The 18,832-nt window shown below is 35.4% G+C and overlaps 1 protein-coding gene across 1 annotated transcript in view; it reads right to left on the bottom strand.

Annotated features, from left to right (window-relative positions):
• LOC140433150 (uncharacterized) overlaps positions 1-18,832 on the bottom strand; it is a 1,089,409-nt gene that overhangs the window by 602,866 nt on the left and 467,711 nt on the right. The window contains exon 3 of the mRNA XM_072521197.1: positions 6,447-6,507. Coding sequence (XP_072377298.1) covers positions 6,447-6,507 — 61 coding nt within the window. The remainder of the gene's footprint in view (positions 1-6,446; positions 6,508-18,832) is intronic.

The raw sequence follows: 18,832 nt of genomic DNA on the forward strand, positions 1-18,832 counted from the left end.
AATTATGGTAATACGTCGGCTAGTAAAAAAACCAAGGAAGATTTTGATCGACGCAGTGAGAACAGATGCTAAAGACATATTAAGGGTGGAAAATTGGAAAGGAATGTTTGAAGGAGGCCAGGATCAGACCTGAGCTGTATTGCCATTGAAGAGAAAGAGAGAAAATATTTTTCTTTCACAAAAAGTAGACAATATTTTCTCTGTGGTCGGGTGTTTTTAATATGAAAATTTACTTCTTTCATACATGAACATTTGTTTAAACATTAATTTCATTTATATCTATTTTATTGACTTCTTCATATAAAACTTGATGTTTTAGATAAATGGCTTTTAGCCACTCCTCTGAAGGTTAATACATAATAATAAATTAATATTAAAAACAAACACTTAACGCATGTCCCTACAGTATTTTTAAAGAACAGAAAGAGGTCCGTGATCTTTGATGGCACGTAAATTTGGTCTTGCATGTGCAATAAGCCTTTGGACTGTTTCTAAGTCAATCTCACGAAATTTTTGCAAAATTCTTCACCTTAGCTGATCTTTCTTAGGGCTTCTCAGTCATTATTATACACCATTCGACTCAAAACAGCCCAAAACTCTTCTATATGGCTCGCCTGAGGCACATTAAGGCAGTTAACCAATCTGTCGTTCTCCTGGCGTAATGACATGGCGCAAGGTCTGGCCAAAATATGATTTCATCATTGGAATGATGAGTATTTATAAATTGAACAACCTTTGTAAGACACCTAAGTCAACGTAATTGTCAGCATTGAGAGCTTTACCGCAAACACACCCAACAAACGCCCAAAATTTTATCTGCAAATTTCAGTTTTCCCTTAAAACCTAACTTCGTCCGCTGCATCTTGTACATTGCCTGTATAAAATCTGGCGTTGCCCTTCATTTCGAAATTGGCTAAAGTAACATACTTTTTATTATCAGTAATGAGAATTTTACCACGAAAATAAATACGTCTCAATGCACGGCAACAACTAGGTATTTTGTCTAACTGTGCTGTTGTGGACTTTTTTTCTTTTATATCGTTTTAAATTATTTCTAGTATTTGTTCTACTTACAGTCATTCGTGAAACATATCTTCGACCTATATTTCGCAAAGATTTTCCTTCTCCATACTCTAAATTAATCTCTGTTTCCTAGCAGGAGTTAAAACTATTTTTCTTCCACTTTTGGGCAAATTAAGGCATGGTATACCATTTTTGCAGTTTTTCATTGTCTGGTAAATCGTTGTCACAGAAATATTATGAGCACTAAAAATTCTTACAATACCGCATTTTGGTACATATCCAAATTTGTCAAAACTTCTTCTTCTGCCAGTGCCTATCCTCTATGGATGTTGGCTACCACAATGGCCCATGGAATAGGTCTGTGGTGGTCATACTTGTCCACTGACTCAAATTCTTAAACCAGGATATTCGGCGGCGTCTTGGTCCTCTATTTCCTTCTATTTTCGATTCTTATATCAATAGTAGTATTCCGTATTTATTTTCATTTCTCACTGTATGTCTGAAGTATGCTAACTTTCTTTCTTTAATGGATTTGAAGACTTCAGGTTCTTTTTGTAAACGTTGCATTACTGCGTCGTTAGTTATATGATGTATATATGATATTCTGAGCATGCGACGATAGCACCACATCTCGAAAGACTACAACCGTCTGCAAGACGCATTAGTGAGTGTCCATGCTTCTGCTCCATACATAAAAACAGAAAACACATAAAATTTAAAGATTTTGAGTCGAAGATGAAAGTTCAAGGTTAAATTGCAGAGAACTTTCTTCATCTGTTAGAAGGCACGCCTTGCTTTTCGATCCTACATTAAATCTCGTATGAGTGATCCCAGCTGTCTGTGATGTTGCATCCTAGGTATGTTATTTTTTCGGTTCTATCCAATACCTCATTGTCTGCCATAAACTTTGCATCTGTATCTTGGTTTTTGCTTATGATCATAATTTTCGTCTTCCTATTATTAAGTTTCATTCATCTATCAATTTTTGTAATCCTTCAGTACTATCCGCAACAAGGACAGTGTCGTCTGCATATCTTAGATTATTTATTACTTCACCGTTAACAATCACGCCATCAGTCGTTTCTCATAAAGCTTCTAGAAATAGATGTTCAGAGTACGTATTAAACAGCAAAGGCGAGAGTATGCAACCTTGTCGTACTCCTCTTTGTATTGGAACTTCATCGGATTTAGTGAAGACTTCAACTGATATAGTTTATATAGTTTAAGTTGCTTACTAACTTTGATTTCCAATGGCAACTTAATCCAATGCTTCCTGCCAATAATACTTTTAAATCTAAATATTGCCGAAAACTGTAGGGACCTACGTTGTGTTATCTGGTAAGTTTATGCACTACTTTTAGTATTCTAAAGCCTACCCTGTAGTCATCAAATCGAGCCGTGCGAGATTTTCCGCAAATGCGGATTCAATATCGAGCCTGTACCCTCTCAATTTAGATAATAATCAGTGCAGGCGCGCCATGCACAACACATCGCGTATATTCTCGGCTTCCGGGTTATTATACACCATCGACATGACGTTTTCAATTACGATCCATCGATCTGCGTTACTTATTACAGGTAGTTTTGACAACGAAGCTCATGTGATATGCTAATTCCGTTCGAATGTTTTGCTCTACTTAGATGTTATGCCAGACTAGACTGGATGTAATTTCGTGTTGGATGTTGGTATGCATAAGTAATAAAGTTCTGATTTACAATACAGTAGTCTTTCTTTATAACGATTCCCTATATAACGATAATTCCTCTATAACGATGAAAATAGTGAACGTTGGTTGGTTCGTCATAAGGACAATGTATTAATTCTTTCTCTATACCGATATCGTTCTCTCTTTATAGCGATGACTTTTCAGCTTTCAATAGTCGATGACAAATGTGTTATTGTGTTTAAAGTTCAGACTACCTGAGTCACGAGTGGCAAGATCATTGTCCAGCAGTTTTTTTGTTTTGCGCTTAAGAAATGCGGCCACCCATTCTACTCAGTCTTATTAGAGGGTTAAAGTGACTCGCTTTTATTGTTCGGGCGGCGTGCATAACTGTTATCACACAGATATTGTCATCTATTGAAGACGTTTCATTTCCAGTTTGAGTTGTGTGTCAACAGTCAACATGTTTTCGAAAAAGCGTAAAGTGCTTTCGGTGGAGGAAAAGTTATCGATAACTCGAGCAATAGAGAAAGGTGAAAAGCAATCGGATATCGTTCGCCGTACGGGCCTGTCTCAGTCAACTATGGATACGATATGGAAGGATAGAAGAAAGTGGCTTGGAGCGGTGATGGAGGGCGGTAGCAGGAAGAAGTTGCGGAAACCTCAGCACAAAGATTTATATCGTGCTTTGCGTCAGTGGTTCCAGCAGCAGTGTATGAACCATATTCCACTTTCTGGGCCTGTGGTCAGGACAAAAGCTTGCTTTTTTTTGCAACTGAGCTTGGAATTGAGAATTTCAAGGCATCAAAGGCTTGGCTGAGCAAGTGGAAGCTGCGGCACAAGATCAACTACGGGCAAATCAAAGGAGAGGCTCGCGATGTTAACAAAAACGTAACGGATGATTGGCTAGAAAACGTGTGGCCTGGACTGAAGGCACGATATGCGTCAGACGACATATTCAATGCTGATGACACTGTATTGTTTTTTAAAATGACACCAAACATAACTTTAAAATTTAAATCGGAAAAGTGCGTTGGTGGAAAGCTCTTTAAGGAACGCATTACTTTTTAGTGGCCGCTAACATGACAGGTTCGGTGAAGCGAAAATTGTTGATGATAGGGAAGTCTAAAAACCCACGTTGCTTTAAAAACATAAAAAATCTACGTGGACGGCTTCGGAAATTTTTGAAGAAACGATAAGAAAGTGGGATATCGAGCTAAAAGGGAAAAAAATTCTTCTGCTTGTAGACAATTGTCCTGCTCATTATGTACGTGCGACCTTCAAACATTGAACTTTGTTTTCTGTCAGCAAACACAACAAGTGTCCTTCAGCCCATGGACAAAGTGTCATCAAGAGTTTGAAAAGTCATTTCACAGAAGACTTTTGATGAAATTTGTTGAGAACAATGGCGATCTTAAACTAAACATTCTTAACGCCATCCTAGTGATTAGTAAATCCTTGGACGAGGTGACGAGCAATACAATGAAACATTCCTTCAAACACGCAGGATAGCTGGAAGATCAAGGATTGACTGATGGTGAAGATGACCTGAAATTAGATGTTTGGGCCAGACAGTTTGAACTTACTATCACGGTTCGGAGGTAACAGAGCTAACAGATTTTGAAGAAGTTAATGAAAATGTAGCTACAACACCTGGACTTTTTAACGAGGACATCCTACAAGCAGTTGGTATAGAAGAAAACAGTGACCCGGAAGGGAAAGCAGAGCCAAAACCAGCTCCGACCCCTCAGCAGGCATTGGATGCGGCAAAAGTACTGCATCGATTCTTCATCCACCAGATAATATGAGTGCTTTTGAGTGATTTATGCTGAGACTTTTTTGGTAATGTAGGCTAAATAAATTTTACAGTAGCATATTATTTTGTTATTGTACAGTACACATCTTTTAATTGTAGTCATTTTTTTATACTGTATTGCTTACATTATTCTTTAATAAATTTATGTTGTGTACAATACAGTTTTAATTCATTTATATTCGTTTTGATAAACTTTTTAAATTAAAATAGATTATTTAGTACAGTATTATTAATATTACAGTACCGAATTTTGTCTCTCTCTGTATAACGATCTCTCCTTATAACGATGAAAATTCCTGGTCCCTTGCATATCGTTATAGAGAGAGAGGACTGTAATTAGAAAACATGTTTTCCAAGGTTAATATGTTTAATTGATCAGTAGTGGAACGTTCCATTAAAGCTCCAATTATTTGACGTTTTCAATTAGGATCAATCGAACTGCGTCGCTTATTACACACTGTCTTGACAACGAATCTCATGTGGTCTGCTAATTCCGTTCGAATATTTTGCTGTACTTTTGGATATTAGTATACTTAGGTTATAAAGTTTTGCTTTACAACCATTGGAAAAAATATCCATTGTTTCCAAGGATAATATGGTCAAATAATCAGTGGTGAGATGTCCCATTAAAGTTTTAATTACTTGAATTCATTTTGGTTTTGCAGTAATAACGCTGTCTTTACAATTTCTTTTTAAAGTTTGTAATACTAGGAAGGCAAATTTTCGCGACAGTTTGTTTTTTCTGTTAATATTTTTGTTTTTAGTACACTTAAGAGGTTGTCCTGTTTTTTACTCACTTGATATTTGGTGTCGGCGGTTTGTAATAGAGATATTCAACAGAATTATTTAAAAATTTCTTAAGTTAAGGAATTTAGAGAAAAGTAAAGATTAGTGTATAATAGTATATGTTATTAAAAAAATTTAAAAATTTATCCAAAAGGATCACAATTTTACAAAACGTTTTTTTTCTAGTCGGACTATCAGTGAAACATTTTATGAGTAGGTAGTATAAACTAGCTAGGAGAGTAGGTTTTAAAACCTTTGAATTAAATGACAATTATGGTCATATTTAATAAACTCATGACACAAGGTTATTGCTATAGGATTTCTCCTAAGGAGAACATACATTTTTCCTGTTCTAAGGGGTAACTAATTTGTCCACCGGTTAATGCCAACCAAAGTTGCTAAGGTTTTATAAGTATAAATATCGAAAATGGAGTCTTTTACAGCTACTATAAGGTAAACCGTAAGACCACTTCAGAGCAGTGGTTGACGCTACTTAAGTGTAATCCAAAGGAGTCTTTACGTCGTTTTGTAACCATTGACGAAATATAAATCATTTGGTATAGACAAGGGACCAAGAAATAGCCAAAACAGTGGCAGCAACCGACGAACGTGCTCCGAAGAAGGCGAAGACTATCCTATCGGCCAGAAAGATGATGGCCACCACTTTCTGGGATTCACAAGGGGTTGGCTACGTAAACTACCTGTAGAATGGCAAAACGGTCACAGGGCTCTAATACGCCGAATTATTTGGCCGATTCAACGCCGAATTGCAAAAAAAACAATCACATTTAGCGAAAAAAAAGTGCTCTTTCGCCATGACAATGGACCCGCTTATACCTCCGACGTCGCAATGGCAAAATTAGTCGAACTGGGCAGCGAATTGTTGTTGCTCCATCCACCATATTCTCTAGATTTGGGACCGTGTGACCTCTTTTTGTTTTTAAACCTAAAAAAAGGCACTTGCTGGGCAGATATTTAGGACAGTACTTATTGGATTGTCCCAGTATACTATTTTCATTAAGAATGAATGTAGCAATAATGAATTTAATAAAAAAATTTTAAATTCAAAATTATATTTAAAATATTTAAAAAAATAAAGTCAAAAATTGCAGCAATAAAATTTGAAGTACATAAAATTGATATATTAAAGTACTTACATTAAATAATATCCAGTTCGATGGCGATGAAATGCTAAATCCACTCCAACTCCAGCCAAAACTGAAACAAAATAAAAATATTAATATGGTAATACAGTAATTTACAACGATTGATTTATCGAGAATATGGCAAAAGGTCAACTAATACAGTTACATAAATCGTTGAAGAGTATTCCATAAACTAACCCAAAGGAAACCAAAATGTTGGAAATGACCAAAACAAACCCAAAGGATCGATATAAAAATAAAGAGAAAGATTTCGCTGATCGATGACCAATAAACAATATTTTAATCAAGCCCAAAATACTAGGGTACTCAAGATTATAAGGTTGTCCTATGACAATATCTAATATTATAATCTAATAAATAACACACTAAGGTTAATATGTGTCCCGAATAAGTACTATGCTCTGATTTTACTTTAAAATTAAAACCAGTGCAAAGGGCTTAATATTTTTGGAAAAAACTTTCTATTATACGGAAGCTAGATTGACCAAACATTGGTATGGATTTGCTTTTGATGCCTGCATGCAACCTTATTGATGATTCTAGTTACTTTTCTTACCAAGGTTCTTATGGCGGTCGCGTCTTTATGTACTAATGTTTCTCAGTGCTACTAAAATGTCAGGAGACTGGGAAGCAGGGCAGATCATAACAATACATAAAAAAGGGAGACCAACAAATTTGTGAAAATTATAGAGGAATACCGTTACTAAGTACAACATATAAAATATTGACATCAATAATAGAAAGGAGGTTATTAAAGATTACGAAGAACATAGTAGGAGAATACTACTGTAGATTCACAGAAGAAAGATCTGCAGTCGATGCAATACACCCAATAAAACAAATAATGGAAAAATCAAACGAATATAAATTAGAATTGTGAGTGTTATTCACAGACCTCAATCAGGCATTTAATTTAATTAAAAGGAAAGGATTAATGACAGCACTTAAAAAATTAAAGTTACAATAAGCAAAAGCGGACAAAGGGAGTTGGAAATGAAAGAAAAAATATTAGCAGCGAATAAAGCTTATTTTGCAAACAAACGATTACTTAAAAGCAAAATACTGACTAAGAAAACTAAGATGACCATATATAACACCCTAAATAGGCTAATATTATTATATGGAAGAAAGAAAAGCTACTACAAACGACGACACACCCCCTCACGCCAAAACCAGTGAAGTGGAGGTGAGTAGAGAATATAAATATGGCCTCCGCAGTACAACGCGGCAAATATTATCAATGCATCTCTATCACTGAGTTACTTTCCTATTCCTTAAAAGGTAGTCAGTACAGTCATGATCCCAAAAAAAGGGAAAACCCTCACCAACCCTGAATCGTACAGACCCATTTGACTTCTGAGCACCCTAGGTAAAGTCTATGAGAGGATACTCAAGGAGAGACTCGTAGAATTCCTAGACGCTCACTTTCAAATTCCAGGTTACCAATTCTGAGTCAGGGCTGGTCATTCCACACAAAATGCATTGGTAGAAGCAACAACCTTCATTCCACAATCAATTAACGAAAGGAAACACGTCATAGGCATATTCCTAGACGTCCAGAAGGCATTCGATCAGGTCTGGCACACAGGCCTGATTGAAAAACTCCACCTTGCTGGATTGCCCACACCTTTCGTTAAATTAATAAATTCCTCTCATCGGACGATCAGGATCAAAATAGCTGACCACTTATCCACTCCTTTCACTCTACAAGCTGGAGTACCCCAGGGCTCAATACATGCTCCAATTCTATACACAGTATACAATAGTGACATTCCCCGCCCACAGCAAGGATCAGAGTCTCTCCTCCTATTCGCTGATGATACGGCCATCCTTACCTCGGGCTCCCACAGGGAGCGTGGACACCAACGGTCTGTATTTGAACGGTCGCAAAACTATCTCCACAGAGTAACAAAATGGTGCAACAAATGGAAAGTGACCATAAATCCCTCCAAAACCCAAGCTATACTTTTTATATCTCCATATTGTCGCGATGTCCGGGGCCGGATATCACTTTTAGGAGAAGACCTCATCTTCAGAACCTTGGTTCTCTACTTAAGAGTTCGTTTTACAAGGACTCTCACCTGGAAGGCTGACGTTCAGGTAACCTTAGATAGGATGAGGCACAGGTTTAACCTCCTGGGACATGGGCGGGACATCTTCCAAAACTTTGTTGCATACATATAAAACTTTCGTCAGACCGATAGTCGAATACAAGGCATGCGTCCATGTCTCCCTCAAGACACACCAACTCAATGCCATCATGGCCACCGAACGTCGTATCTTAAGATACTGCATGAGAAAGGATTGGTCGTATCCATCAGCCCACATACACACATTAGCCAACATAACACCAATAAAGGACAAAATCCTAACACTCAGCAGGAAGTATGTCCTAAGAACCATAGCTGGCTCGAACAACAGAGCCAAACGAACATTGAAGACATCTTGCAATCATAGAGGGCAAATACTCACCAGGCTTCCCATTAGAAAAGTTCCATTTCCTCCAGCTAAACTTCTTCACAACACTGGACACGAACTTCCTGATGAGTATGTCGACATTCTAGAATCATTCCCCATCTAATATCGCAGGTAAAGACTGCGCGCCATCAACGCTGATCAAGAGCCGTTCCTAAAACTTGGCTGATAACCCCTGAAGTACCTAAACTGACATGCTAGATAGTTCCCACTTCCTCTTGTGCGTTTCTAGATCTTCTCAGATCGCCCACACAATATAGCCACTTTCAGCTTCCCCGTGCTTCTTAGTAGTCCACTATTTCTCTAAAACAATTTCACGTGATTGCTGTTTACCACACCCCCACTACTACTACTACTACCTATGTACAACGCGGCGTCAGTTTCAGCGTACAAGCGAAGCAGTAACATCTCCAGAAGATGCCAACCCCTAGTGTTAGCGAAACCTCGAGAACTAATCTCAGAAGACGGCCTAAACGGCCTAACAGTTTAACAAGTTATTAATTAATGTTGTTAATTGTTCTTTTATTGCTAAGCTATATAAAGACATGACATTTTGATGGCATTTAGTATTTAAGCAATAGTTTATAGTATTTGAACGCAATTGTACAACATAAGTGTAAATAATTAAAACCATGAGAATTTTCGTTACAGTATCATGTTTTAATACAGGGGCGCCGCAGGTGTATAACAGAGAAGGAGCAAACCAGTTCTAGTAAGTTGTAATAACAAAAATTTAAAAAAAATTAGACAGTATTTTTTTACATCAAAGAAATACTTTTGTTTAATTTTCAATGCTAGCATATTCAATACTTATTTTTTAAGTTTATTTTTAATTCAATAAAACCATCACTACAATGCCAAAATCTGTTTGCTTTGTAAACCCCAAATCGATTCATTTTCTAATTAATCGAATTTCGGAGAAAGTATCCGATGCTTCCCTTTGTACATATATTCTAATCAAGGCCCAATAAGAGGTACTATGGTAAAAGCTAGTCAAGTTCCTTCGAAAACCGCGGCCCAACCCATCCCTTTTGTGAAATATAACCACAATACGAACCAAATCGTGGGATCTCATTGCTCCACATTTGAGCGTTCACTTGCGACTCGTATACAGTTAGGAAGAGGGTGTATGTCAAATATTCAAATCCTACTTATTAATTAGTTTATTAGAAGTATTTTAATACACACTGTAAGTAGTAAATAAGTTTATTATTTTATAAATCAAAAGATTTGAAATACTATATTCTACACTGACTTGGCAGAATTTTTATATTCAACTAGCTTACTCCAATAAAGTACAATAATTAAAAACACTCTTTCTTCTTCTTTCTTGTATGTAGGCTTTTATTCGTGTTTCTTATTCAATAATAGCCTCCTAAATTATCGTACCATCTTTTTCTTGGTCTGCCAATACTTTGTAACGATGTGCTGAACGTCCTAAAGCGACAGCGTTCAACAGTTCGAACCGTGGGAGTGTCAATAATCACGCACCCATTTCCACGACAAGACGACGAGGTGGTGTCCGGAGCGGCTATTTAAAGCGAGCGGCTGGCGGAGTTAAATGAGTCTTGTGGCTAACGCTCTAGGCTCCCTGGCTTGCTAGTGCATTGAATCTGCGAGCCAACCCGGACAGAAAGACTTCCGCAGTGAGGATTATGCTCTGTCCTTAATCAAGCAGAACTCGTAGGTATAGTGGATTGAACGTTACCGTCAACTCTGACTTAGAGTATAACGTGGATCTGCACAATCGAAGATTTTGATTGCGAGAGCGTCTGGCGTTTCCGCTGGACTGAGGTGGAAGCGAGTATAAGTCTGCGTGCGATTGAATTCGCGTATTTCATTTTCTGTTAGTAATAATAATTTTTCTTTTACAGACGTCCGCCGGGGAATTCACTCTCGCGGGATCCAGGCGGGGATATAGAATATATTTTATTTTTATACTCTGTTTTACTGTGTTTTACTGAGTCTGTCGCCTCGAAAGAGCTACCCATCACAACTTCTTCGTCTATTTGGTGACTTATCTCGTGCTATTCGTACTATTCGTAATGGAGATGGGCAGGACATGTTGCAAGGATGAAAGACGACATTTGGACAAAAAAATTGCTTGAGTGGAGACCACGGGCTGACAAGCAAAGCCGAGGAAGACCCCCAACGCGATGGACCGACGACCTCAAAAGAATCGTGACCAATTGGATAGCAGAGGCGCAGAACAGAAGCAGATGGAAAAGTTTAGAGGAGGCCTATGTTCAACAATGGACAACTCAGGGCTGATTGATGATGATGATGATTCGTACTATCCTATCCTCTGCCATTCTACTAATCTGTTCGTTCCACTTCTGTTTCCGTTTCGTCACACATCCATTTATGTCTTCTATATTGCACGCTCTTCTTATTTTTTCGCTTCTTTCCCTATCCAACAGACTTTTCCCTCATGTTCGTCGAAGTATTTTTATCTCTGTTGTTTCTAGTAGTCGTCTTGTTTTAGATGTATCAGGTCTTGTCTCCGCCGTTTATGTCAAAATAGGTCTAACTGCTGCTGTATAGATTCTTGTTTTTGTGTCTTGCCTATTTGTTTGTTCTTCCAGATTGTGGATTAAGAGATCCCGTAACTTTACTTGCTTTTAAGCTTTGTTGTCCTTCTTGTTCTTTAACATCTCCGTTATATATATTCCAAAATATCTAAATCTTGCTTCCTGCTTTATTATTTTCATCGTAGTGAGTATTAAGATGTTGTCATACATTTGTTTTTTTCTGCTAATATTATCATATTGAATTATCATATTGTATCTTGGCTGTTGTATTGAAGATGTGCTTTAATCTTTGGAGCTCGTCTGCATAACAATATTTAGATTCCTTTTTTCCTCCTTCTGTAACCATTCAGACCCCATTGCTAATTCAACCCCCGCCATCTCTGGCTCGACAAGTCTTAATCATCAATAGTTTATCACAAAACGATGCGGCACCAATCATCGGATATGAATGTCAGGGAGATGCCCTTTCGCCCCATGCTGACCCGAAGGGATGCTGAAAGGCACGGGCCATTGTTCTGTTTCGGTATCTTTCTGCGTTTGAAAGGAATAATTCAGATTAGGTGCGGGAAATTGGACTAGGGGAATATCAGGCGAATGGGTAATTACTGTATGCCGGGGTATTAAGGAATTATTTTTAATCCAGCGATTAGAAAGGAAATGGGCCATTCTCGTTACTTTAAAATAAATTTCACTACATGTATATTTATATAAAAAGTCTTATAAGTGGAAAATATCACAAAGATAAATTTACAATTTTTATATTGGTAAAGGTTGGTTATGAAACTTGGAGGCAATGTAAATTATCGATGCCCACTTTATAACCAAACTCTAAGCAATATCCACTAATTCACTTATAATAAATAAAGAAGAAGTATCTATACGGTGGAAGCCAAATAAAGTTGCGTTCACGTCATGATTGTGAACATTTGCAGCGTTGTCAGATGGTTCATGAAGTATGAAAATTAACAGAAAAGAACTGAAGTAAACAAAAAAGGTGAAGGTAGCAAATTTCACACTATATTAAATGGAATTTGAAAATGAGTGTTTTTTTCATTTGTTTTTTGTTACATTCATGAACAGATTTCACAAAGTAGGGAATTCCACAATAAAATGGGTAAGGTTGTTACTGAGTTATCAAACAATAAATATAATTAAAATAAAACCACAAGAAATAAAATAAAATATTTTTTAATAATAAACGTATTTTTAAAGACAAAACATGACATTAAAAAAACAACATCAACGAACTAAGCATTTTCTGAAACTGATTCCACATTAGTGTCACTCTCTCCACTAATAACACTTATTACTATTGGACTAATTTCTTGACGATCAAAAATATTCTTTCTCTCTCATACCATTTAAATATTTTTCTTTCAGTATGATTGATAGAGTTTTTCCACATATCAGGAGTTATCATGTAAAGTGCCTCATGCCACATGTTTAGACAGTTGTTAGCGCTGTTACCATCTCTACCAATGTACTTATTGTAATAATTTTTTGCTATGCCCCAAATTAATTCATTAAGGCTAAAGATACAATGGTAAGGAGGAAGACGTAAAACTTTGTGTCCATACCGTTCTGCCATATCGTCCACTATATACTTGGTTTGTGGTTTATTTCTAAAAAAATGTTTAAAATTAATGGCATTTACATGTAAGATTATATCTGTATATTTACTGAGAAACGATGCGCAACAGTTCTATTTTGAACATTATATGGGAATAGGGAATGTTTTTTTCTGTCAACCACTCCTCAATAGCACTTTTTGACCATCCTGTATTCGGAGTTTTATGCAATAACATACTGCTTTGCTTCAGCATCCTCTATAAATCCGGTTTCTTTTCAAGTATTAAGTATAATATATCTGCCATGATATTATTTAAATGTTCATATAACAACTTATGTTAATACAACAAACCTTTTGCCATCCGTTTTAGTGGTTTTAACACTTTTTATATTTTCATTTTGCCAAGAATGAGCAATGATCCCATTTTGAAATATCCAAGTTTAATCGAGAAACACGAATTGGTATATACCTTCATCCTTCGCTTCTTTATAAGTTCTCAAGAATTGTACTCTTTTACAAACAACGTTAGGTAATTCCAGTCCTCGTCGTGGATTATCCTTCATCATCCACTCAAATCCAAGGTCTTTGAGCAAACTTTTTAAAGCAGTGGTACTACCATTAAATTCTTTATTCAGTTGGGACCACAATGATTGAACCGTTACGTGCTGTTCTAAAAGCATACAGAAATAAAATTATGTTAAATGTATATTTATTATAATCATACTTACTTCTTTGGTACATATTGTAAGTGGTATCACGAATAGAGCTTGTATTTAAGTTTGTTGTATTTGTTATTCGTTTTTTAGTGCAACGCTTTTTTTTTGATGACTCAAACTGTTCTTCTTTTTTCTGAATTTGATATATGCTGCTTACTGTGCTTACACTGATCTTTAAAGCAGCAGCTACACGCTAAAATAAAACAAATTTTTTTAAAGTAAAGCAATGATATTTTATTCGCATATTACCTCTTGCACAGCGTTTATGGGTAACAAAGGGACATTATTATTCCTTTCTTCTTCAAAATAGTTACCTAATGAAGCCACAAGTTTTTTGCATCGACTATTCAGCTGTTTGGGCATTTTGACAAATAAATAAATGTTTTTCACAAGATAACCTTAAAAATCGATGATACAACGAGTACAAAAGTCACAAAACACTGATTGAAAACTCAACAAACGACGCGGCAACATGACAATATTTCTGGTAGTGACTAATACTCCATCATTAATTGGTTCTTAATGAACATTTCAACACAAAATTTTACAATGAGGGACGTCTAAATCCAAAAAAGCTATATTGTATATACATTATTTTGTTAAACAAGTTTTTTTATTGATCGGGTTATTTGAAGACGTGATTGTTTAGCAAACTAAAGTAACATGCACTTTTCTATAGAAATTTAGTCACACATACAATAGAATTACGACCTTAGTGACGTGCACGCAACTTTGTTTGGCTTTTACTGTAGATGACTATGTCACCGATAAAACGTCATAGCAACGCCATATATATATATATATATATATATATATATATATATATATATATATATATATATATATATCCTAAAATAATAATTTTCGTCACAAATATTATTATAGTCTTTAATTATAGTGTTTGCGAGTAGGTACGTAGTTGGAAATATTTTTTTTGTCAATATTTATAAAGAAATTTTTTTTTTTTCATCAGACTTTTGGGAGTTATAATTTTTACATTTTTGTGCCCCTAAACGTTAAAAAACTGTATACTGATTACGGCGTGATTTTACGATGCCTTATTTTTTATATTTTACGGCAGAATACACAGCATTTGTAACAGATAACGTATTCTCAAAGGTAATTTTTTCTTAAAAAATTATCTTTTAGGCAGATCTTTTCGTCAACTTTTGTATAAAAGCGATGTTGTGATTTTATCATTAAAAATAAGCTTTAAAAAGAATTTTGAAATGAACTTTAAAGAAAAGTGATGTTCTTTGGTCCTAAAATGTGCTTTATTTAATTAAAATAAAGGTAATTTATTATAAGCGTCCTATAAAAATATAAAACATACTAACAGTCAAGTAGGAAGACGTATACAGTACGTAGTTGTGAGTTGGAGCTTAGATTTTTATAAAAATGCCTCAAAAAGGTTTCTTATAACTAGAATTTGAGTATACTGAAGCTAAAAAAGTTGTGGAAAAAATTCAGGAATCACTTTAGCCCTATTCTGGACAGACTTTGCTTACCCTCAGAATTTCAACTCGAAACATGACTATTTTCCTACAAAATCAAGAACAAGTAAGTCACCTGTCAAATTGGATGCTACAAAACGCCAATTAATAAGCAAAAACTATTTCTAGATTGAAAATCAAAATCAAATGAAAAATATTATTTGTATGTCCTTGTGTTTTGTTAGCCTTTCTAGATTTCAATAAAGCTTTCGATAGAGTAAAGCACGAAGGTCTGCTGTTTAAAATAAGCCGGTATGATTATAGTGAGGCGATAACCTGTCGCCTCTCGTCATAACTAGGCGACAGAAGGTTCAGAGCTCGGATAGGATCAACCCTGTCCGAAGTCGGGACTATGGAAGCTGGTGTGCCACAGGGGGTGGTGCTGTCGAAATACCTCTACACCATATATACGGCAGACACATCATCTGAACCCAGTTCGATGCTAAACCTGTACGCAGACAATACAGCGATAGCTGCTAGCAGTATTAACCCAGATCTAGCTACGAGAGTCAACAAAGCTAAAGTACTCAGGAGTCAACTTTCATCACTAATAGATCAAAATAGAAAACAGAGATTTAAAACAAAGACAAAGATGGCAAACTGCATAATTTTACCAACACTGACATACAGCTCAGCAGCATGGGAACATACGTGTAAAACCAACGGAAAAAGGATAGAAACCGTCCAGAACTTTATAATTAGAGAGGCTCTGAATATTCCCATTAAGGTACGTATTTGAGGATTCACAACAAAAGAGAATCCTGAGAACAGTGGACGAAAGAGTACACGAGATATTCAACAATTTCAGGAACCACCCGAGCATATTATTGAGAGAGTTAACAGACTATGACAAAAACGTAAGGACGATACATAGATGGTCGAGGTAGTTTTTCTATTATTGAAAGCCCTTTTATGTTCTGCTATTCGTTTATTAAAATTTCTACTTGTTTGACCAATGTACAAACGAAAATGTACAAACTTAAATGTGGCGACTGCCCAAAAACTTACATTGGTCAAACAGGTAGAAATTTTAATAAACGAATAGCAGAACATAAAAGGGCTTTCAATAATAGAAAAACATATTCTACATACGCACTTCACCTTCTAGATCATAATCATTCTTTTAATGACGAATTTCAAATTCTTCACATCCAAAATAAAGGCCTTAAGCTATTTTTATTAAAATCTATGGAAATTAACAAATTAAAAAATACAGACATAATTCTGAATGACCAGCTTGAGACAAACAGTTCTCCCCTCCTCAACCTATTTCATTAGAGACTATAAAGTGTAAACCCATACCAAAAACAGATCACTTGAGAAAGGCAATCAGCCGAAACAGCTGTAGTGATAAGAATTTAAAATAAATTTTGTGGAAGTTTGAAAACAAAGTTTTCAGTGTTTTATTGTTACATAATATTTTTAAGATGAGATTCATTAAAAAATACGGCTAAAACAAACAGCTACAACCTCTAGAAGGGAACTATAAGCCACCCTCGCTATTGTTGCAACAATTGTATACTGAATAGAATTGTAAAAGATGTATAAATATAAGATGCTTAAAAGTTAAGAATTTTCGTATAAATCATAATTCCGCAAGTTTGCATTTGCTAAAAAATACATTTTTCCAAATATAATTGAGACAGTAAATCTTATCTCAAGGGTGCATAAATTAAAGACACCATTTGGATACTGTATACATCTTAGGGTGAGGCTTAATAGTCGACAAGGAACTGTGCTTTCACGAATTAAATTATCTTGGTATTAGGCGTTAATAATCTATGTAAATTGATTTCTGTAGTGTTTATATTATAATCCTTTGAGTGAGTAGTTTTATTAAGGAAAATTGAAATAAAATAAATTATTTAAAAATATGGTGTCTTGTTTATATGAAATTTATAAAAATATAAAGACATATTTTAAAAAAATATATATATATAATTTCCTATGTTGTGCCAATTATTTTAAAACAATTTATCTTTCGACTCTAGGCTAATCTGGTATACACACGTATAAGAAACAAAAGGTAACTATTTGAAAAGTATTAATTTTTTAAACTTTGTTATATTTTCAATGATAAGATAAAAAGTAAACATTGCTTGCAGTTTGTAGACCATTCACTCCAGCGTAGACCATGGAGGTTTTGTATATTTATCCATCTCGAAGTAGCATTTAAAAGCTGTTAATTCTGTCTACAATACAAGCATTATGTATTGTGAAGCCAACGGATCACTATTTGTTTAAGACAACACCTTATTCTCTTATATTCATCTAATTTATCAGACAATCCACAAAACCATGTATATCATCTACGTATTCAAATAACCAATCATGAAATTTTTTATATCATCATTTTCTTTGCTTTTTCGACTTTTCAAATCATATTCATCAATAAGTTTCTATCTTGGGTTATAAAAATATTTATTCCATTCACGTATCTTACCTGCCAAGCGTTTTTCACCAGGTTCCCTACTTCTTCTAAAAGTTCTTCTTCGTCTTCTTCATCTTTATAAGCAATTCTGCTTGTTCATTGGCAGAATAATACCTTTATGGAAGGTTGTCACTCCATCTTTTGCACGGTTTTGCACGGTCGTCCGATACATCTTCTGCCGATTGGTGACTTGCTATTTTGACGACACGGGTCTCCTCCACCCTTCTGCTTAAGTGGTTATTCAATTCTTTTTTCTATTTTGTGTCTATTTATTTATATACTTTACGTTACATTTTATTCTAGTGTCTTCACTTCTATTTTGATCTCTCAGCGTATTTCCTATCATTCTTCTCAGTACTCTCATCTCTGCCGTTTCCAGTAGCCTTTGCTTTGTGGCTGTGTCGGATCTTGTTTCTGAGGCATATATCATTATTGGTCTTACACTGGCTTTATAAATTCTCAATATCATCTTAATGTTAATGTGTCTGTTTTCCCATATAGTGTTATTAAGGTATCCTGACAGTCTATTTGCTTTTTGTACTTGATCTATCACTTCTTTGTCCAGGTCTCCATAGGTAGATAGTATAATTCGCAGGTATTTTATTTCCATCACTTGTTCAATACTGATGCCATCAATTTCTTTTTTACATCTGGTTGGTTCTTTGCTGACTACTATTGTTTTAGTTATCTGAGATGAGATCGTCATATTAAATTATTTTGCTCTTATGTCCAATCTGTGGACCAGTCTTTGCAGACTATCATCATCTTGGGCTATCAATATTGCTTCTTCCGCGTAACAGAGCATTTTGATTTCTTTGTTTTTCATTATGCATCCTCTTCCTTTGTTAACGGTTTTGATGATTTCATCCATGATCAGATTGAAGAGCATGTGACTCAATTAATCCATTTGTCTTATTCCACTGCTTATTTCTATAGGTTCTGTAAGTTGTCCATCTATTCTGACTTCTATTTTGTTGTTTTGGTAGATGTTTTCGATAGTTTTTATAATATTTTGGAGGAACTTTTCTATTATACAGAAGATGGATTATACCTTTGAGTCTTGCTCTGTCAAACGCTTCCTTTAGGTCAATCAGACACAGAAAAGCTGGTCTATTATTACTTTAGTGATTTCTCAGTAATTTGCTTTATAACGAATATTGC

The sequence above is a fragment of the Diabrotica undecimpunctata genome, chromosome 2 (assembly GCF_040954645.1).
Source record: "Diabrotica undecimpunctata isolate CICGRU chromosome 2, icDiaUnde3, whole genome shotgun sequence".
Classification (NCBI taxonomy): domain Eukaryota; kingdom Metazoa; phylum Arthropoda; class Insecta; order Coleoptera; family Chrysomelidae; genus Diabrotica; species Diabrotica undecimpunctata.